Here is a 23,345-nt window from a genome sequence, read left to right on the forward strand (position 1 = left end):
TCTACAAGTGATCTAACAAGTTCATCAGTTTCAAGTCAATTTACACCAGTTGTTCCATATTTACTGAAGGCTAGTGTTTGATTTTCTCTAGGATGGTTTTATCTCAATCAGGCAAGTCTTCCCTATTGCCTTCCTTTTTTGAAGTATGTCGTTGCCTTTCTCCCAATGCTCTATTTCTTCTTCTCCTTCTCAATTGCCCCTGGCCCAAAGGGTGTGTGGCAGGCTCATCAGACAAAGGATGCTTTATGTACTAACTGTTATGTTCCCAAATAGCCTAATGATTTATCAAGGGTTAGCTGGTACAGCTGTTATTATTGGCTTAACAATGTCACAGAGGAACTGGCCAACTATCTAATTTTTTTCGCTAAAAAGGACTAGAAGAGTTACAAATTCATAGCTACCACAGCAGAGTTGCAGACCTCATCCATGAAGACACTGAGTTGTCCAATTTAGAAGTTTGATGTAAGTAGTGTGTATACATTTACATCTACTGTATTTTCTGTAGAAATGGCAAAGTGTTAAGCAAAACCTCATGCATTTTGGACACAGTCTATTACTGCCAAAGACACATAATGATATACTGGGTTGGTCTTTTAAGAGTAAATATGTAGCAGGATGCCAGTGGCTCACACTTGTAATCCTAGCTACTCAGGAGGCTGAGATCTGAGGATCGAGGTTCAAAGCCAGCCCAGGCAGCAAAATCTGTGAGACCCTTATCTCCAATTAACCACCAGAAAACCAGAGTGGTGTTGTGGCTCAAGAAGTAAAGTGCTCACCTTGAGCTGAGGAACTCAGGGACAGTGCCTAGGCCCAGAGTTGAAGACCCACAACCACCCAAAAAAAACAAAAAAAGAGAGAGAGAGAGAGTGTAAATATGTAGATATCAACAAGGATCTATAGTTCGTTCTTCAAGGATAGTGAGAAAAGAAATCAGCCACAGCCAAAGGTTAAAGGAAAAGAAAATTAAATATGAAAATGTATTTGAAAGTAAACAGAGTCATTTTGTAATCTATAATTCTGTCAGGCTTCCTTCGTCATACATCTCACCAACCATCAGTTATCCTTTAACTCCAAGTAGGACTTTTTTGTACAATCCATCTAAATGAAAGACAGCTTTTAGTAATCCCATTGCTGGAAGCCAGAATGTGTGAGGCCAAGTTCCCACCTGACTTTTGAACTTATACAGGACCATGTAAGCAACCCTCCCTGACAATATCTATTCAGTCTGTATAATTTTCCCTTTTGTATTACAGAGGACTGTACATTGATTTCAGTCTTGAGCATATTTAAGAAAAGCCCATCACTGATGTGGTGTTCAAGCCCTGAAAAATCTGTAGACATTCACGAATATGAAATTCATGAGACAACCATATTTCAAGTTTCAAAGTCCATAAGCTAAGAATAAGACTTTTTAACAAATAAGAAAAGTCAGATCTAACTCAGTTATAAGCATTAGGCTCTGAGATACCATTGAGTCCAGGCTATTCTGTCTGACTTGCTCAGCTGCTAATAGTAAAATTGTTATACACTCATTCCAGACCAAGACTCATGCTCAGTGAATATGCTAAACAGCTTTCATATCACTGGAACAGCTGCCATGATATATTTTGCTGACATAGCAGCATGATATATACCAGGAGGGTTTTTGTTCTCAGAGAACTTCAGTTACAACAAATATACCTACACTTTGTAGTACTTAACAAATGGATCAGACTATAGGTATTTTATTACTGTTATGGCTTTGTTGGGCTTCTATATAACTGCACCAATTTAATAAAACATTGCATGTTTCAGTGCAAACTAACAGTCAGAAATTCACTAACTTAAGCACTATTTAAGACTTGACTAGAAGTCAGAGATTTGACACTCAAATATTACGTAAGAAAAAGGTTATTATTCATTCACATTACACACACACACACACACACACACACACACACACACAAGTATCTCAGGTTACCCATCAAAATATCATTGCATTCACCTAACTGAAATCATCAAGGAACAAACATGGAATTTAGAATTCTGTGGCCAATCATTCTCAGCAGCTTCTGTTTTCCAAAATGTCATTTCAGCTCTAGTCTTAGCAAACCAGACATCCACCACAACATGCTGTCCTATATTCAAGAGCTACATTCAACTGTCTGATGAGATTCCAAGAGTCTTTCAGAGCATCTCTTTAATTCTAAAGCAAGATTTTCTAAGCTCATCTTCTCTAGACTTGAAATTAGCTATAGATTATTCCAGGGAAAAAAACTATATTTAGTTGGGATGTTAGAACTATTTACTGGTACTGAGTTGTCCTGTTTCTAGACATTGTCAGTGTTTATTCTAAGCTTACATAAGCATGTGATGAATAAAAAGCAACTTACAGGCAAAGGAAACAGCTTTCCATTTACTTTTATACATAGACTATTGGGATAGTTATCTTCTTGAGGGCAACTTGTCTCAGCCAGGCAAAGTCTGTATTTAAAGAAAAAGAAACCTTTCTTAAGTTTACTCAAACATGCTTCTGTGTTTTCAAATTCAGGGACATGTACACAGTTAACAAGGGCAAAATTATAGAAACAAAATTTTTCAAACTTACCTCAGCTGAACTTGGACTGTATAGTCTCTTCTGCCACCTGGCAAAAAATCCCTGTGATGAGAAAGAAAGCAAGATTCAAAAGTACTGTAAGATTTCACAGGAGTACTCATACAAGGAAGAAAATGTGCATGTTCACAGACACCCGTGTGCATGTACACACACATCCCATATATTCTTACCTTTAAAAGATAAACAATACCCTATCAACAGCATAAGCTTTAATCAAAATGCAGCAACAACACCATTTACTTTTAATTATTCTTCAGGGCAATGTCTAAGATTCAATGCATAGGAACTTTGATGGTGCAATACTTACTTAAACAGGCAACAAATTTGGTTAACATGAAAAGGAACATCCTAGATCCTGAAGGAGTCTGATAAATTAATCTGTATTTTTAGTAGTTCTTCATCTTGGCAATGAATTGTCTTTAGTTTATAATACTCTTTTATTGAGATTAAAGGATTACATAAATTTTACAAATTTCACAGTATTGGAGGATAGTGATACTTAGTTACAAATACATTTTAACCTTCACGAGGCAAATTGTCATCATCATGGTCTATAAAGTGAATTTACATGCTTTGACAGTACAACTATTTCTTCTGTGTTGGCTATGGAATTCTAAGCAATTCATCAAGTGATTTGATAAGCATTTTAAGATATTATTGTTGGTTTGTTTTTACATACAGTGAGCACCTAGAGTCACAATTATCCAATACCAGGCAACTACATACTATATATCCAATTATAGATACAGAACTTCTTATAATTCCTAGATAAGAATCAAGAATCTCACATAAAATATCTCTGATACCCAACTCTCAAAACTCTTGCCACACAAAATGAAATGCACAGTAAAGCAGAAATGTTTTTTTAAAGATTGTTAGAAATGCAGAATTCCAAACTTCATCCTAAAACTGACAGAATCTATTTTAGCAAGATCCTCAGATGACCTGCATAAACATTACAGTTTAGAAAGTACTATTCCTTAACTGCTATTGTAAATCTTGTACTTTATCAAAGAGACCATTAGAGAGTAGGCCAGTCCTGAGTAAACTAAAGAAATACATTTGGCCTTCGCCTTGCTCAGTTTCCAATTCTTTAAGTTCCTTGAACAGCAGTAAAGCACAGAAGTCACCTACTTGAGCTCTATGTTACCACACTCCCTGCCCCGACTTCTCTCTCTCTCTCTCTATATATATATATATACACACACACACACATAACATACATATACATTTTTTTATTTTATTTTTATTTTTGGCCAGTCCTGGGGCTTGAACTCAGGACCTGAGTATAGTCTCTGGGCTTCTTTTGCTCCAGGCTAGAACTCTACTACTTGAGCCACAGTGCCACTTCTGGCTTTTTTTATTTATGTGGTACTAAGGAATGGAACCCAGGGCTTCATGCATGCTAGGCAGGCACTCTACCACTAATGCACATTCCCAGTTATATAATTTTATACTTTGTAGGACAAGTAGAATTATATTTCACACTTCAGATACCTGTGTACTCTGACAGTTTGGCCTACAGCCTTTTGGAGAGGTCGGAAGGGTTAGTACTGGGGCTCTACCTCAGGACCTGTTGTTCTTGCTTGACTCTCTTGCTTGAGGATGGCTCTTTACCACTTGAGCTATGCCTCCAGTTCAAACCTAGAGGTGATAACTTCTTATTCCATTTTACATACTGGATAAGTAATAGTCAATGTGATTTAGTCACTTGCCCAGTGGCATACAGACCTTGGTGGTAAAGGAAAAAACTACTATCCCATTTGTACTGCTCTAAAGATCATGGTCAAGAGTTGAATTGTCACATTTTCAATCTGCAAAGTGATAAAAATCAACAGGGCTGGGAAGGTGGCTCAGTGGTAGAGCACTTGCCTTGCATGCATGAGGCCCTGGGTTCGATTCCTCAGCACCACATAAGCAAAAAGAAAAAAGCTGGAAGTGGTGCTGTGGCTCAAGTGGTAGAGCGCTAGCCTTGAGCTGAAGAGCTGAGGGACAGCGCCCAGGCCCAGAGTTCAGGCCCCACAACCGGACCTAAAAAAAAAAAAAGAAAAACCAACAGATGGTAACAAGCTGATAGGATATGAGATGTTGCTAAAGGGGACTATGGGAGGATATATGCCAAGCAAAAAATCTCCTTAAAGAGAATTTTTGATGTATAGAATATTGTCTAGACCACAGCACATGTGGTAATGAATAAATGAGAAAACACACAAAAAACAAAGAAGGTTTGAGAAACAAGCAAATTTAACTCTAGATGTGCTATGCTGCTGTTTGTTTTCATAGCTGTGGTTTTGTGCTTGAACTTGGGGCCTTAAGCTCTAACTTAGTGTTCTTGCTCACAGCTGGCTTGTAGTCTACTACTTAAACTATGACCATAGACTGGCAATCTGCCATTTGTAGACTTTTCTGTCCAAGCTGGATTCAAAACAAAATCCTTTAAGTCTCATTCTCCTCAATAGCTACATTTGTAAGCCACTGGTGCCCAGTCTGTATTATGTCTGATGTACTTGTGTATTATCAAAGTAGACTACTATCAATGATAACAGTCTCCAGAGGGAAGTCCTGATAATTTTTCTGCTTCCAACAACAACAAAAAAAAGCATATTCATGATACTGTCAAGGAACAGGAAGAAGAGAATCACGGGAAGAGAATCATAGACTGATTTCTGGAAATGTGTAAGAACAATCAATGGGAGGGAAGGACAAAAATTTCTAGTGTAATAGTACCAAAAAGAAGTAATGAAAAAGTTAAAAAGTGTTCACCCCATGGATTAATCTTCACAAACAGAAACATCTCCCCATCTCCAAGTCTGAATTTACTCAAGCTCTACTCTAGATCTCACTATTACTACAAGAAAAAGAGAGGGGTTAAAAATATAATAACAGTTCCTAAATTTGCTGCATACTACAAATACCCAAGGAGCCTTAAAACCCAGTGATTTGAGGGTCTGATTCTCCAGATTTTCATTTTATTCATATGAAAAATAAACCCTGAGCATCTGAATTGGATTTATAAAAATTTCTCAGCTGATTTTAATAGGCAGGCAAGTCTGAGAAACATGCAAATAGGCAAACTAAAATGACATAAGAAGCAACAATTCAAATTTAGAATGTGTAGTAAGCTAGAGTTATATGGATTATTTTTCTTTCTTCTATTTCTTTAATAGCTCTGTTATAATTTTAAGAGGAACCAGCTCTCCATAGAGAAGTGACCAATTTTTTTTTTTTAAACAAAGATGGCCAGGTGCCAGTGGCTCATGCCTGTAATCCTAGCTACTCAGGAGGCTGTGATATGAGGATTGTGGTTCAAAGCCAGCCTGGGCAAGAAACTTCATGAGACTCCTATCTCCAATAAACCACTCAGAAGTGGCGCTGTGGCTCAAGTGGTAGAGTACTTGCCTTGAGCTGAAAAGCTGAGGGACAGCGCCCAGGCCCAGAGTTCAAGCCTCACGACTGACCAAAAAAAAAAGAAGGAGAGAAAGGAAGAAAGAAAGGACGGAAGAAAGAAAGAAAGAAAGAAAGGAAGGAAGGAAGGAAGGAAGGAAGGAAGAAAGAAAGAAAGAAAGAAAGAAAGAAAGAAAGAAAGAAAGAAAGAAAGAAAGAAAGAAAGAAAGAAAGAAAGAGAAAGCAAGCAAGCAAGCAAGCTTGAGCATCTTGTGAGGGAAGAAAATAAAGAAGTATTTTAAAACATATTTGGGAAGCAAAGGAAAAGGCATAGGCGACAATCTAAAAGAACCACTAATAATGAAACAATAATCAACTGAGCTACAATATAAATTTTTATAATTCTAGGTTATATCCCACAGCATACTTAAATAAATATATAAATGAATGAATGAAAAAATGAATGAGAAGGGACAGCTGTCCCTTAAATGTAAAAATAAAATAAGGACCACAAAAAACCACCACCACTGCAACAGGAATGTTTTGCTAAAGGAAAGATTCATAAGTGATTGACGAATTAGTTTCTGTGCCCAATCTCAAAGTATTCTCCTCAGGATATACACTGATAACAAAGAAAGTCAGTAACTTTGCAGTGCAGAAATTTAAGACACAGTAGATGAGCCTGATGATCAAAGTTAGTATCACAAAAAATAAAGTCTCTCAATATTATGTAGTAACTGATAAGACATACCAAGAAGAGGATCTAATTGAAGATATTCTTCTCAAAAATAATCTCAATCTGCCAGAAGCCGGTGGCTTCATGCCTGTAATGTAATCCTAGCTACTCAGGAGTCTGAGATCTGAGGATCATGGTTCAAAGCCAGCCTGGGCAGGAAAGGCCATGAATCTCATGGATGGGGCTCAAAATAGTAGAGTACTTGCCTTGAGGAAAAATATTCACAGACACAGTGGCATGAGTTCAAATGACCCAGGCCAGGGGTGGTGGAGCTAGGGGGTAGAATGTGCGAGCTCCTTGATGAACACAAAGACTTTTTGGTTAACCACCTGGTAAAAGACTGTGAAAAGGGCTGGGCTGGGGTTTGGACTATACATATGTATTTGTGTGCTCTTTCTAAAGGAAGGAGGACTACAAATTTAGGTTAAATACATGTAAAATAAATTCATTATTACAACGAGCTAATGGTCTATAACATTCAGTATATTCATACTGTGCAATCATTGCTACCACTTACCTGTAGAACATGATTTTTTACTTTAAAATAATTAAAAAGTTAGTCATTTATTACTTAACTACTAATACATTTGTAGCCCAAACCTCAAAACAATACAAAGCATATAAAATGAAGAATCTCAGAACCAGCTCTCAGTCACCTACTTACCCAATCAAGAAGCAACCTATCTTTATACAATATGCATTCATATTTATATATTTATGCATATAATCAAAGTATGTGCGCATATGAAATCAGAGCCTCATGTTTGCTCGGCAGGTATGCTACTACCTTTTTATTGCCTGGGCTACTTTTGAGAGGGGTGTCACTTGCAGCCTAGGCATTTGGACTGCAATACATTTATTTTAGGCTTCCAATTGTAGCTTGGATGACAGGCATGCATGGCCACATCCAGCTTCTTTGGCTGACATGTAGTTTCAAACTTCTGCTCAGGCTCCAGGAACCATAATCTTCTCAATCTCAGCTTTCCACAGGCTTAAGATGATAGACACACACCATGCCCAGCTATGAGCTGAGAAGAGGTTTCATGGTAATTTTGGCCTGCACTGCTTCAAACTGCAATCCTCTCATTCGTTTCCTATAGAGCTGGGATTACAAACTACAAACATGAGCCACCAGCTCCCATCTCACACATATATTCTCAAGGCAACTGTTAAGTAGTAAACTATTCAGAAGCACACATGTTCACACACAAACAAATCCAGATATTAACATTACAGATGATCTTTTTTTTTTGATCAGTCATGAGGCTTGAACTCTGGGCCTGAGCGCTGTCCCTTAGTTCTTCAGTTAAAGGCTAGCATTCTACTATTTGAGCCACAGCAGTTTATTGGAGATAAGTTTCACAGCCTTTCCTGCCTAGGCTGGCTTTGAACCATGATCCTCAGCTCTCAGCTTCCTGAGTAGCTAGGATTACAGACATGAGCCACAACACCTGGCTAGATGACCCTATTTTTTACTGGGATAATGCATAATACACATTTTTTTTCCTTTTCCATTTTTTCATTTATTTGTCTTTTCCAAATGTGTCTAAGTTCCTTCTATTTTCAAAACTATTAAGGCTAACAGCACTTTTCTTAATTCAAATTTCTACTAAGTTTTGGTCAAGGTAACTAAACAGCTCAATTTGCCCTGAATTATTCAAGTTTTGCTCTTAGCTAGTAATAATATTCACTTTTATTCAAAAATATTTATTCAAAAATGTCTCACTTTGAAATCATAAACACTGATGACCACCCTGTCTTTGAGCTGTTATCAGATATTCTCCTTGACAATATTTGCATACAAGACCTTTCAAGAAGCAATTAAGGTTAAATGAGCTTTGGGTTTTTGGAGGTCCTGGGGCTTGAACTCAGGGCCTGCACACTGTCCCTGACCTGAGCCTCTCTCATGTTCAAGGCTAGTGCTCTACCACTTGAGCCACAGCACCACTTCTAGCCTTTTCTGAATAGTTTATTGGAAATAAGAGTCTCATGGATTTTCCTGTGGGGCTGAGTTCCAACCCAGGATCCTCAGATTTTAGCCTTCTGAGTACCTAGGTATGAGCTACCAGTGTCTGGCTTAAATGAGTTCTTAAAAGAGATCTAAGCTGGGCGCCAGTGGCTCACGCCTGTAATCCTAGCTACTCAGGAGGCTGAGATCTGAGGATCTCGGTTCAAAGCCAGCCCGGGCAGGAAAGTCCATGAGACTCTTTTCTCCAATAAACAACAAGAAAACCGGAAGTGGCGCTGTGGCTCAAGTGGTAGAGCACTCGCCTTGAGCTGAAGAGCACAAGGATAGCACCCAAGCCCAGAGTTCAAGCCCCATGACCAACTAAAAAAAAAAAAAAAGTGATCTAATAATGCTCATAAAAACAGGAAAAGACAGCAGGATATACTGGCAAAGAAAAAAGCTATATGAGGACATTATAAGGACACACAAAAAAATATGAAAGCAAAAAGGAAAGGACTAAGAAAAATAAAACCTGTCAATACCATGATATTGGACAGAACTCTCTAGAATTGTGAGAAATCAATTTCTTTTTAAGCCACTCAGTGTGTGGCACTGTCATGGCATCACTAAAAGACTACAGACATTCATAGAGACACATATTTTAAACATTCCTCTTACCTTGATATGCATATTTCTCTAACTTGTTGAGGTGTCAAAGCAAAAATAAAAAACTTCTCCTGAAATCGTTGAATGCTGCTTTGAACTGGGAAAAGGAGAAAAAACAGTAACATATCAGTAACAAATACAAGGATCTAAGCAGTTATAACAACCAGGTATTTGTCAAATCTGAAAATGCTAAAAATTCTAAACTCAAGTATGTAATAAACTGCATTATTCTTGTATTTACTTGTATTCTACTTGTATTCTTTGAATACAAGTAAAAATCACTGCAAAGGAGTTCCCTTAATTCCAAGCATTTAATCACTCTTTACTCTAAAATACTAGCTTCCCTGTTCTGTCACATTATTACAAACTTGTTAAGATTAAGATAATATTCCATACTGAATTATAACCCTTTCTAATAAAAGTCAAAGGGTCAGAAACCTACTCAGGAAGAATGCTATGCAAAAACTACCTGCTTTGTTATGCCATGTTCTGAGCGCCTTCCAGTCACTTAAAGCATAGAAGAAAACGTAACATTTTATAACTTCTAAGTAAATAGAAAGGGTAAAATATTGTTGTATATTACTACAATATTCCTAGAGCATTAAGATAAACAAGATGCTTTGCTTGGCATTGGTGTGCAGGCTCATGCTTATAATTCTAGCTACTCAGGAGGCTGAGACCGAGGATTTAGACTTAAAGCCAGCCCAGGCAGAAAAGTCCTTGAGACTCTGGCTCCAGTAAACCAGCAAAAATGTGGGACAGGAGATATGACCAGTTTGAGGCCTTCTGTTCAAATGCTAGTACCTGGCACCCAAAACAAACAAAAAAGATAACTGCTGAATAGTAATGTCCTGACATATATAACAAAGTATACACATACAGTGAAGCATTACATAGCCATGAAAAAAATAAAATGCTATCTGTTAGAAAAATGGGTGGAACCAAAGGATATATTGAATGAGATAAGCCAGACTCAAAAATAAGACATTATATGTATGATTTTGCTCATTTGTGAGTCAGACATAAAGACAAACTTACTTATGAACGCGAACATATACATATATATAGCTTTATATATAATTACACATGCATGATAAACATAGGACATGAGTCTAAGGGACTACTTAGGAAGAAAAGTGAAAGAACAAAAAAAAGAGGGTAACTTTGAGATATACTGCAACTACCTATGAAAACAGCATAAAGAACCTCAACAAAAGTTTTGATCCATTAGGCAGTGGGGGGGAGGGTATAACAGGATCTTTTGAAGGAGGTAATAGTACTAGCAAGAAAGGGTTAGGTTAACAAAGGTGTAATGGGATGGATTATAGTCAAAATAAATTGCCAGCAAGTAGGAAAACAGAACAATGAACCCCTTGAAACTGTATTAGGAAAGGGGAAAAGGCATCACTAACAGAGTACACACATTCATGGAGAAACATATTCTAAACATTCCTCTTACCTTAACATGCATATCTCTCTAACTTGAGGTGTCAAAGCAAAAATAAAAAACTTCTCCTAAAATCATTGAATAGAGTCAGGGAGAGTAGTAAAGATGGACAGATTAGCCATACACAGTATACATACATATATGAAAATGTCACAATGAAACTCCCCCTTGTATAGCTAATTATGTGAGGTTAAAAGAAAGAACTGGGAAAAGATCTGAAAAGACAATTTTCAAATATATGTATGTGTATATATATTTTTTATACCCACACACAGCATGAAAAAGGTCAATGTCACTACTCATTAAAGAAATGCAAATGAAAACTATTAATTTCCTACCACTTCATATTCACTGGATGCACATGCCTGTAATCCTAGTTGCTCAGTAAGTAGTATGTCAAGCAGGAAGATCCCAAGTTTGGGTAAAAACAAACTAAAGGGATGAGATGGGATAGTATGTCTCAAGATATACTTACATGCCTATGTACATAGCATAAATAAGGCTCTATATTCAATCTCTCAATCATTAAAAACACTTTTAAAAATGCCTGGCACTACAGGCTCATATCTGTAATCCTACTCAAGAGGTTGAGATCTGAAGATTGAGATATGAAGCCAGACTGGGAAGGAAAGACCCTCAGACTCTGATTTCCAACTCACCACCAAAGAAGCTGAAAGTATAGGTGTTGTTCAAGAAATAGATCTCCAGCCTTGAGCAAAAAAACTCATGGACAGCACACAGACCCTGAGTTCAAGCCCCAGGACTAGCACAAAAGGTAAAAAAAAATAAATAAGTGTTCCCAAGGATGTGGAAAGAGAACAGTGTACACTATATGCTAGTACAAATATAAGACCACACAGTTATAGAAAACAAAATTAACTTGTTAAAAAATAAACTGAAGCCAAGTGCTAGTGGCTCACACCTATAATCCTAGGTACGCAGGAGGCTGAAACCTGGGGAAATGTGATTCAAAGGTAGCCCACATGGTAAAAGTCCGTGAGTCTCATCTCCAATTAACTGGTAAATGCCAGACTGGAAGCATGGCTGAAAGAGCAGAACACCAGCCATGAGCAAAGAAAGCCCAGTGAAAGAGTGCCAAGAGATCCAGATTTTAAGCCCTGAAAAATAGAGAGCTAAAGAGATATTAATTACCACTAGAGATTAACACTAAACCCAGAAACTGTATCTCAAAAAATACTCCAGTCTAAGTTAAAATTAATTCAATAAAAATTGAAGACTGAGCCTGGTGCCAGTGGCTCACGCCTGTAATCCTAGCTACTCAGGAGGCTGAGATCTGAGGATAGAAGTTCAAAGCCAGCCCGGGCAGGAAAGTTCATGAGACTCTTTTCTCCAATAAAAACCACTAGAAAACCGGAAGTGGCACTGTGGCTCAAGCGGTAGAGCACTCGCCTTGAGCTGAAGAGCACAGTGATAGCACCTAGGTCCAGAGTTCAAGCCCTACTACCAACCCCCCCAAAAAAATTGAAGACTTAACAGCAAGTTAAAGAGATAATTTGTACATTCACGTTCATAGCTGTAATTAGTGTGTGTGTGTGTGTGTGTGTGTGTGTGTGTGTGTGTGCGCGCGCACGTGAGGGCGCGCGCCCAGGTAATGGGACTTGAACTCGGCCTGGGCACTATATGCTACCAATGATGAGTCTTGAGGACATTATACTAATTGAAATAAATCAAGTCAAAGACTTGGTTTCATTTACATGATGTACTTTATGATCAAAATCATAAAGCACTGAACATTAAAATGTTCAAAATGCTTGAGTTTTATATGTATTTTAGCATAATAAAAATCAAGGAAAAATATTTGTAAAGTACAGAAGTGTTGAATCTCAAACGTATATAAATAAAAACTGTAAAAACATTCTCACAAAATGGTTACCAGAAATAATGCTTTCATGTTAACTAAGGAATCCATTTTTGATAACTTGTTTCAGAGTATGTTAAAATAGAACTCATAACAGAAAGCAATTATCACAAAGGTCAACTGGGGAAGTCAGAGAACTGAAGTTTCATATCTCCTTAAACATAGTGAGGCTGGGGGACAGAGGTGTGGATAAATTGGTAAAGTGTCAGCCAATGAGCAAAGCGTCAGGTACTAAGTTTGAATCCTGGTCTTGCAACAACAACAACAACAACAACAACAAAAATAGTGACTTTAATCTGGGCATTAGTGGCTCACATCTATAATTCTGGCTACCTAGGAGGCTGAAATCAGTGGGATTGAAGGTCCAGGCCATCCCAGGCACAAAAGTTCACAAGACTCCCTCTCCCTCTCTCAATGTAAGGGAAGCTGGAGGCAGCAGCACATACCTGTCATCTCAGCAACTATGGAAACCAAAATAGGCAGACTGCAGTCCAGGTACATGAATAGAAATGAACCATAGTGAAACCTAACTCAAGTTATAATCAAGCTATGGTGTATAACCTATGGGTGGCTCACGCTTGTAATTCTAGCCACTCAAGAGGCTGAGATCTGAGTTCACAGTTTAAAGCCAGCCCAGGCAGGAAAGACTCATCTCCAGTTTCACCAGAAAACCAGAAGTGACCCTGTAGCTCAAGTGGGAGAGTGCTTGCCTTGAGCTGAAGAGTTCAGGACAGCGGCCAGGCCCAGAGTTCAAGACCCACAACCAACCAAAAAAAAAGTTATAATGAAAATGTGGGATGGAGGCATGGCTCGGTGATAAAGTACCTGCCTTGAAAGCATGCAGCCACTGAAGTGAAACTGGCTCAAATGGTACAGCAAGGCCTTGAGCAAAAAAGCTCAGACAGGGGCTGGGAAGTTGGCTCAGTGGTAGAGTGCTTGCCTTGCATGCCTGAGGCCCTGGGTTCAATTCCTCAGCACCACATAAGCAAAAAGAAAAAAGCTGGAAGTGGCACTGTGGCTCAAGTGGTAGAGTGCTAGCCTTGAGCTGAAGAGCTGAGGGACAGCGCGCCCAGGCCCAGAATTCAGGCCCCGCACAACCAGACCCAAAAAAAAAAAGCTCAGACACAGTACCCAAGCCCTGAGTTCAAACCCTAGGACTACACAAAATGTAGTAGTAGTAGTAGTAGTAGTAGTAGTAGTAGTGTTTTTACAAAACCTCAAACAACCCTGGAAATCCAAAGCAACCTTGAGGAACAAGGCTAAAAAGTACACATTTCTACATTTCAAAATACTATGCAGGGGCTCAAGCCCATAATCCTAGCCACTCACAGAAAGCAGGTTAGATGCCAGCCAGGCAGAAGACAGACATCATCTCAACAAGACAGGTATAGTGGTGTACCCCTATAATCCCAGCTACTCGGATAAAGGCCATTAGTAGAAGACTGTCGGGAGCCCTAAGCTTGACTATCTCGCGAGGCTATTTACAGAATCTGGTCTTTGCATCCTGCCCCAAACAAAGACCAGGTAGCTGCTATTGACCACCTTTTCACATTGCCTAAGCAAACATCCTGCAGCTGCTACGGCCAATGAGAAAGCTTCCTTATTCTAAGCATATAAATACCCCTGTGTGAAAAATAAAAATTTGGCAGCTTGATCAGAATCCTTGTCTTGCTGTCCTTCTTCGTGTCTCTTGTCCCTTCATTCCTTCTCGCTTAGGTTCATTGCCCTCGTTGAAGACAGACTGAGGTCCAACTCTTACCCCAAGAGAAAAATTAGACACCTTATCAAACAACAGGGGAGTTGATGCTAGAGGGGAATTCTTTTTTTTGTTTTGTTTTGTTTTTGGGTCCGGTCGTGGGGCCTGAACTCTGGGCCTGGGCGCTCTCCCTCAGCTCTTCAGCTCAAGGTTAGCACTCTACCACTTGAGCCACAGCGCCACTTCTGGCTTTTTTCTTTTTGCTTATATGTGGTGCTGAGGAATCGAACCCAGGGCCTCAGGCATGCAAGGCAAGTGCTCTACCACTGAGCCACCTTCCCAGCCCCAGCTAAAGGGGAATTCTATTCAAGGTTAGAGAGTACCTGCTAGCAAATTCCTAAATTTACACCACATACAACAACAACAAAAATGTACTACATACTTAAAAGTAATCATAGAAAAAAAGGAAAAGACAAACCAGCTTAATTTTGTGTGTTATGGTCAAGTAATTTTTGATAAGGGTGCAAAGATGATTCAAAGAGGAAAAATTAGAGGATATCTACTCACAAAAGAATAAAGTTGAACCCGTATATGACTATACATAAAAGTGAACTTAAAAAGAATTAAACCTAAAATAATAATACTCTAGAAACACGCAGGCAAAGCCTTACAATTTGGAAAAGAGTTCTTGGCTATGACACCAATAGCACAGAGACAACAAATTGAAATACAGACAAAATGTACATCATTAAAAACTCTAATTCTGCACCAAAATATACAAGCAATAGGGTAAAACAAGGCAACTCACAGAATGGAAGAAAATGTTCACAAATCATAAATCTGGTAAAATATATGTGAAATATGTACAAATATACTAAAAATAGCTGGGTGCTAGTGGATCATGACTATAATCCTAGTTACTCAGAAGGCTGAGATCTAAGGTTCATCATCAGAAACCAACCCAGGTAGTTAAGTCCATGAGACTCTTTATCTCCAATAAACTACTCAGAAAAAGCCTGAAGTGGCACTGTAGCTCAAGTGGTAGAGCATTAACCTTGAGCAAAAGAAACTCAGAAAATACCCAGGCCCTGAGTTCAAGCCCCATGACTGACACAAAAGGGAAAATACTAAAATACACATGCATACACAGGGAGAAAAAAGCTAAAAAAATAAAACTGGCAAAGCTGCCTGTCTTAATTTTATTGTTTTTTAGAGACTGATTTCTTCCTTCTGTAGAGAATTTATTGAATGAGAGTTTTCTATATAAAAACAGATAACTAAAAGGACATGGTGGCACATAGTGGTAATCCTAGCATTTAGGAAAGAATGTGAATTTGAGGCCAACCTAAGCTACATCATGGTAGCCTTTATCAAAAACAAACAAACAAAAGAGGCAAAGGACATGAAAAGAAAGACATTCACAAATAAGCACATGAAGATGTTTAGCATCACAATCACAAACATGAAATCAAACTACAACCATTAAAATGGTTACCACCATATGAACCAATGAAAAATAAGTGAGGAAGGGAGGGAGGTGTCCAGGAAAAAAAAAATGCCCAGGCCCAGAGTTCAAGCCCCACAACTGACCAAAAAAAAAAAAAAAGAGAGAGGAAGAGAGAGAAGGAAGTTTGGCAAAACATGAAAACTGAAACCCCTAGAACTGCCAATAGAAACGTAAAATGGTACAGCTGCTGTTTAATATGCTATGGTGATTCCTCAAAAAATTAAAAGTAGGCATGATGGCTCCAGGCTACAATCCTAGCAGGTCAGATCAGAGAATCACAGTATGAAGCCAACCACGGTTAAAAACTTGTGAGACTCCATCTCAATCAACACTGGATATAGTGGTTGCATCTGTCACCCCCAACAACAGGAGTAAGCACAAGTACAAGGTAATAACCCAGTCTGGCCAGCATATAAAGCATGACACTACCTTGAAGACATCAATGCAAAAACAAGGTCGCTAGAGGAATGGCCCAAGTGGTAGAGTGCCTACCTAGCAAGCATGAGACAGACATGAGTTCAATCCCCAGTACCACCCTTTCAGTAAAAAAAAAACAGGCCTGTTATCCCAGCACTCAGTAGACTGAAGGAGGAGGATCATAAGTTCAAAACCAGCCTGGCCGACAAAGCGAGACCCTGTGTATATATACATTATATATATTATATACATGTATATATTATATAATATGTATTTATATATTATACACATTAATAGGTGAGATTTTATACATACATACATACATACACACACACATATATATGTATAGAAAGAAAAAATACATTGAAAAAGAGAACATAAAGACATTAAATTACATAAGCCTGAGGACAAGAGGTACATAAGCCTCTTCACAAGAAGACTGCAGGATTTTATTGATATAAACTACCTACAGTAGTGACAAAGTACAATGGTTAGGTTGGGAATGTGGCTCAATCATAGAATATGAACTCAGTATGTCAAGTCCTAGGATTCAATCCTAAATATCAATAAAAAGAAAGAAAAGCTGGTGGCTCATTACTGTAATCTTAGCTATTCAGAAGGCTGAGATCTGAGGATTATGGTTTGAAGCCAGCCCAAACAGAAAAGTCTGTGAGAGTCTTATCTCCAATTAACCACCAAAAAGCCAGTATTGGAGCTTTGGCTCAAGTGGTATAATGCTTGCTAGCCTTGAGCAAAAACATCCAAGGACAGTGCTCAGGCACTGAGTTCAATATCAGGACTAGCATAATTTTTTTAAAAAAGAAACAATATTGTTTCTAAAGTATTTATAATGTACCATGTGATTTTTTTTTCTTTGTATGTTCCTTCCTGGCAGTGTAACCCCCATTTTCACTGTACTTGATGTTGGTGCCCTGCATCTTGTATATACACTTTTCTAATTTGGGGAGGGGAAGGGAAAAAACAAAATGCTTAAATAGGGATACAGGTTGACCCATTGTAACAATGAGATGTACAAGACACTAAAGTTTGTTGAAAAACAAACTTTACAATGCGGGGGGGTAGTTGTGGAGGTTGGGAGGGAAGGGATGGTAGGGGAAAATCAAAGGAGGAGGTAACCATGTACTCATTACCTTGCTTATGTAACTGTAACCCCTCTGTACAGTACTTTTACAATAAAAAAGATATAAAAAAAGAAATAAAAATGAAAAGAATGGTGGTTCCAAGAAGGGGAAAGAGCTGGAGATAGTAAGATAAAAACATTTCTGGAGGGGGAGGGTGGGAGGTGATGGGAAGGGGAAACAAAGGAGGAGGCTTGATAAGAAATGTACTCGTTATCTTGCCCTTGTAATTGTAATCCCTCTGTATGGTATTTTTACACACACAAAAAAAAAATTTCTGGAAATGGTGCACAAGATTATGAATATAGTTAATATACTTAAAACACTGAACTATACATTTTAAAACCACCAAGAGGGTCTGGGAAGGTAGTTCAGTAGTACATTGCTTGCTTTGAATGCATGAGGCCCTGGGTTCGATTCCTCAGGCTCAAGTGGTAGAACGCTAGCCTTGAGCTGAAGAACTCAGGGACAGCACCCAGGCCCTGAGTTCAAGCCCCGCAACCAAAAAAAATACACCAAGAAGCAAATGTATAGTATGACTGAGGCAGGAGGAACGTGAGTTCAAGGCTAGCCTAGGCTAACAGTAAGACTATTGTCTCCCTTACCCCCACCAAAAAAAGGAAATCAAGATGGTAGAATTTATATCACGTGTATTTAATCACAATAAAAAGTTGGAAAAACAAGTGGTGCTGTAGCTCAAGTGGTAGAACGCTCGCCTTGAGCTAAAGAGCTGAGGGACGGCGCCCAGGCCCAGAGTTCAAGCCCCATGACCGACAAAAAAAAAAAGTTGGAAAAACAGACAACATAATATGAAGTTTTGTTAATTTCAGTTATGTTATCAGCATTTTATTTACCTATATATTTAAACATCTGCATTAATGCCTCAAATTTGCAGAATTAACAGCAAATCACAATCAATACTTAAAAGTTTTTGATATTCCTTCTTGTTTAGAAAAAAACTGATTTCTCTAGCACTTACCTAAACTTGTGGGCTTGATGAGAACATCAAGGACATCATAAAATGGCAGATTTTTTAACTGTACATCAGGATGGACAGGAGGAATTGGAGGAGATGGTTGCTGCATCTCAAATGTGGGCTTAGTATCTTGAAGCAGCACAGAACCAACAGGAGATGACGGCGAGTGAGGTGTAACTGACGTGGAAGGCAACGAGTGGATTCCAGCCACAGCCAAGTCAGGTTCTACAGGTGATGGACTACCATCCAAATTGAAAACCGATGACTTGATTGTGGATAAATCAGTAAGTCCTTCAAGAGTCCGTGGATATCGGCGTCTATACAATTCTCGGATTTTAATCTGAACCGCAGGGCTACAGCCGCTCTTCAATAAATGCAGCGCCCTCATCAGGAGGTCATGCTTGCGTCCACTTTTATTTCGTCCAGCAAAGCCTAACAACACTTGTAGTTCAGAAACCCTAAAACTAGAAACCATATTCTAAAAAAAAAGAAAAAAAAGCCACCAGTCATATTTAAGCACATAAAAATTGCAAAATCTGACGTCTCCTGCAGTCCATCAATTTGCATGTATTAGTAACCAGCATTACATGTACTAGCTAGAATCATTAATAGTCATGAAGCCAATTTTGATAAAAATCTAAAAACTATGTTGTTCAAGCCTCTCAACACTGGCACTGGCACACACACGTGCACGCGCACGCACACACACGCACGAGCACACACACACACACACACAAATATATTCTAAAATATTAAACTAATCTCAAGCACAATAGTACATGTCTATAATCCCTGTACTCAGGAGTGAATGGAGACAGGAGGATCTTGAGTTCTAGGCTATAAAGTTACTTCAAGACTAGCTTCAACTACAAGAACTTGTCTCAAATGTTTTTTTATTTGTTTTTGGTTTTTTGTTTTTGTCTGTCGTGGGGCTTGAACTCTGGGACTGGGTGCTGTCCCTGAGCTCTTCAGCTCAAAGGCTAGCACTCATCATTTTGAGCCACAGTGCCACTTCTGGTTTTTTGGTTATTTGGAGATAAGAGTCTCATATGTTTGCTGTCCAGGCTGGCTTTGAGCCACAATCCTCAGATCTCAGCCTCCTGAGTAGCTGGGATTACAGGTGTGAGCTACCAGCGCCCAGCTTTAAGTAGTAAGTTTTTAAAAATCATATACATATTATTTAGCAGTAAGTTAAACTTCTAAAACAAGATTCTCAGCCTGGTATTCAAGTGAGAAAAAGCCCTCTGAAGAGTAAGGAACTTGTTCTTGAATGTTAAGCTTTACAAATATCACCTTTTATTCAACAAAACCTAGTAAGTACTAACCACTTGTTCCCCCATTGTCTCAAGAATCTGGCTACTTAGAGGTTCACAATCAATCTGTAAACCACATCAGTCAGAAAGATCAATGGGGAGGATGGGAGGGAGAGAATGAGAAAATGAGAAAGAGGGAACAGCTTACACTAAGCAAAAGGAAAAAATATGTGCGTATCACTCCATTTGGAAGAAATAGTTATATTGTCAAAGTTAGTAGAGTTCAAAAGCTTTATAGACCATGATAATTATAATTTACCTCATGAAGGTTAAAATGTGTTTGTGACTTTAGCTAAGTATCACTGTCCCACAATATTGTGAAATTTATATAATTACTTAATCTCAATAAAGAAATTTTTTAAAAAAGATCAATGGAGGGTTGCAGGGGTTGGGCAGGGCAGGGCATAGCAGAGACAGACACAGAGACAAGACACCGAGGGGCAGACCCAAAGAGAAAGTAGATCTCTTGGAGGTGACCAAAGCCCTTTTAGAGCCTTATCTCAGGACACCCTCTGCTTACTATATCTTTTGGTTTCCCCATCTTCCTAGATCAGTAAAGAATATCCATAGCAGCCTGGACTACTTTCAATAAAGACTAAAGATCTTATTTGGGTGTCCAGAGGATGGCAGGGAGTTACAAACAAAAAGGAAGACAGAGATAAAGGCTTACAACCATGAATATGCAATTACTAGATTCTGAACAGCAGATGGAATGGTCTTGAACTACAAAATGCTGAAAAGATAGACATACTATCAGAAACACAACCAAAGATAATGAATGGTCGGACTGTCAAAAGAACCCTATGGAAAACTACAGTTAAGAGGTCAAACCCTGACACCAAAAATTAGAACTCTGGAAGACTCGTTCATCCCTCTGGTCATCAATTTTTACTTCAGAAGAACAATAACAACCATCTCATTTATTACTTACATAATGTCCCAAAATCTTAGAAACTAGGATTCTATGGATTTTTTTAACTAAGTTTTTGAAACAAGTTCAGAACTTGGTCCTTCTTATAGCATGTATTATAAGAAGGGTCATCAGAATAAGGCTAGCCCACTACAAATACTATTAAGAACAGATTTCTTGGAAGTGGCGCTATGGTTCAAGTGGTAGAGTGTGTGCCTTGTGCTGAAGAGCTGAGGGACAGCGTCCAAGGCTAGAGTTCAAGCTCCACAACCGACCCCACCCCCACTCCCAACACACACACAAAAAGAATGGATTTCTGAAGAAAGCAAAGGAAGGGGTGATATTGTCCAAAAAAAAAAAAAAAGAAAGGTAGCCATTACCTGACGTTTAAAATGGTAAACCCTCTGTATAACACCTTAATAACAATAAAATCATATTAAATACACGCAAAGAATGAATTTCAACTATTTTCTTTCACTTATTTATGATGCCTACATCTTTGATATAATATTTTCAAAGCAGACTTTTTCCACTCTGTTCTGCTGCCTCCCCGAAGCTCCCATAATCTGCCTCTCAATATTTCAGAGTTACAACTGGGTATTGGCTCTAGGTACAGAGTTTCTACAAAGGGAAATATGTTGGTATAATTCTTTTTTTTTTTTTTAAGATATACAAGAGCTGGGCACTGGGCTCAGGTCTCTGATCTTAGTTACTCAGGAAGCTGAGGTTTGAAAGATCAAGGTTCAAAGACACCTCAAACAGAAAAATCCATAGGATTCCATCCTCAATATAATCAACAAAAGGCTGGGCTGGAAGTATGGCTCAAGTGGAATAGTGTCAGCTGAAGAAGCAAGAAAGCCTCAAAAGCACAGGAATCTGAGTTCGAACCTCAGTATCAGAAAGAAAAGCACAAGTCTGAGGGTGTGGCTCAATGGTAGAGTATTTGATTTGCAGACACAAGGCCCAAGAATCTATCTCTAGCCCCACAATTGATAAACTGACTTCTTAAAAAAATAATAATATAAAAATTAAGAGTTTGAAGAAACCAATTTCTTTACATTTAAGATAATACAGAAAGCCAGGCACCAGTGGCTCACACCTGTAATCCTATCAACTCAGGAGACTGAGATCTGAGGATCGAGGTTCAAAGTCAGCCCGGGCAGGAAAGTCTGTAAGACTCTTATCTTCAATAAACCACCAGAAAACCAGAAGTGGTGCTGTTGTTCAAGTGGTGCTGTGGTTCAAGTGGTAGAGTGCTAGCCTTGAGCTGAAGAGCTCAGGGCTAGTACCCAGGCCCAGAGTTAAAGTCACACAACTGACAAAATAATGATGATTATAATAATAATAATAATATATAACAAAATTATACAAATGTGTAAGCTAATGTGTTATGTAATAGAAAGATTACATATACCAATGAAAGCAAGCTGGAGTCACTACATTTAGAAAATATCTCACTGAACAGGAAAATGGTTACATGTAATCATCAATGAATAAAAATTTGAAACTTAAATATGAGATGAAAATAACAAAAATATGAAATGAACAAAAAATTAAATTTGGAGAAGCTCTAACACAGATACATATATCTGTCATGATACCTAACACGGGGGGCAGAAAGTAAGGCTACTAAGGCTAACAAATCACATTTTTTAATATGGCTATTCTAGCTTAAAATATACTTCAGAGCCATGGTGGCTCATGCCTATAATCCCAGCTACTCAGAAGGCCAAGATCTGAGGATCACTGTTCAAAGCCAGCCTAGGAAGGAAAGCCCTGGAGATTCTTATCTCCAATTAATCACCAAAAAGTCAGAAGTTGAGCAATGGCTCAAGTGGTAAAATGCTAGCTTTGAGCAAAGAAGCTCAGGGACCGTGCCAAGGCTCTTAGTCCCAGGACTGGGACACCCACATGCAGACATACCCAGACTCCCTGATACCCACACACCCACACACACACAAATCCTAAATCATTGTTCCTAAATAGCCATAAAGGAAGACCACAGATTAATATAATCAATGTGTCAAAAGAGCAAGGATACTAATATGATTAAGAAAAATTGTATGCAAACTGAAAAGATGAACTAATTCCTAACTACTACTCATTTTAAAGGTCATGTCAGGATTTCACTCCTGGATATATACTGGGAACGTCATTTATTCCCTATAATTAAGAGTCCTTAAATGGATCTTTTCTTTAAAATATAATGAATTCCCAGATGACAAAGATCAAGAATGAAACTCAGTTATTAAACAATAAAACCACACTACAATTTAAAATCTGTAAGACAAGCTGAAGCTTCAGAGAACACCCCCTGAATGTTTCTATTATATTATGCAATAAAGATGAAGCTGGGCATAATAGTTTAAACACCATAATTCCTAGCTACTCAGGAGGTATAGGCAATAGGCTTTTGAGTTTAAGGCTAGCCAGGGCAAAAGTAGTAAGGACACTCTTTCAACAACAAAAAAGGCTGAACGCTGGCTGCTCAAGTCTTTTAAACCTAGCTACTCAGGCTTATGGTACTTTGTAGCCAGCCTGGGAAGAAAAGTCCATGAAACTCCATCTTCCGAATAATTAGCAAAAAGCCGGGCCATACAATGAAGGCTTAGTCACCAGTGTGTCAAAACTACTGAGGTAACAGAACCTTTAGAGGGTACCTACTGAAAGGAAGTTGGGTCACTGGGTATAAAGACTGCCTCAGAAGTAGACCCAGTCTGTTTTCTGGCTG

General features: G+C 38.5%; 1 protein-coding gene across 4 annotated transcripts in view; it reads right to left on the bottom strand.

Moving 5' to 3' along the window:
- Positions 1 to 23,345, bottom strand: part of Pias2 (protein inhibitor of activated STAT 2) — a 70,990-nt gene that overhangs the window by 26,740 nt on the left and 20,905 nt on the right. For all 4 annotated transcript variants that reach the window (XM_042675015.1, XM_042675014.1, XM_042675016.1 and 1 more), the window contains 4 exons: positions 18,395 to 18,869; positions 9,343 to 9,427; positions 2,588 to 2,638; positions 2,373 to 2,463 (listed from right to left, as the gene is read on the bottom strand). In XM_042675015.1, coding sequence (XP_042530949.1) covers positions 2,373 to 2,463; positions 2,588 to 2,638; positions 9,343 to 9,427; positions 18,395 to 18,869 — 702 coding nt within the window. The remainder of the gene's footprint in view (positions 1 to 2,372; positions 2,464 to 2,587; positions 2,639 to 9,342; positions 9,428 to 18,394; positions 18,870 to 23,345) is intronic.

The sequence above is a fragment of the Dipodomys spectabilis genome, unplaced genomic scaffold, assembly GCF_019054845.1.
Source record: "Dipodomys spectabilis isolate Male_0828 unplaced genomic scaffold, ASM1905484v1 ptg000024l, whole genome shotgun sequence".
Taxonomy (NCBI): domain Eukaryota; kingdom Metazoa; phylum Chordata; class Mammalia; order Rodentia; family Heteromyidae; genus Dipodomys; species Dipodomys spectabilis.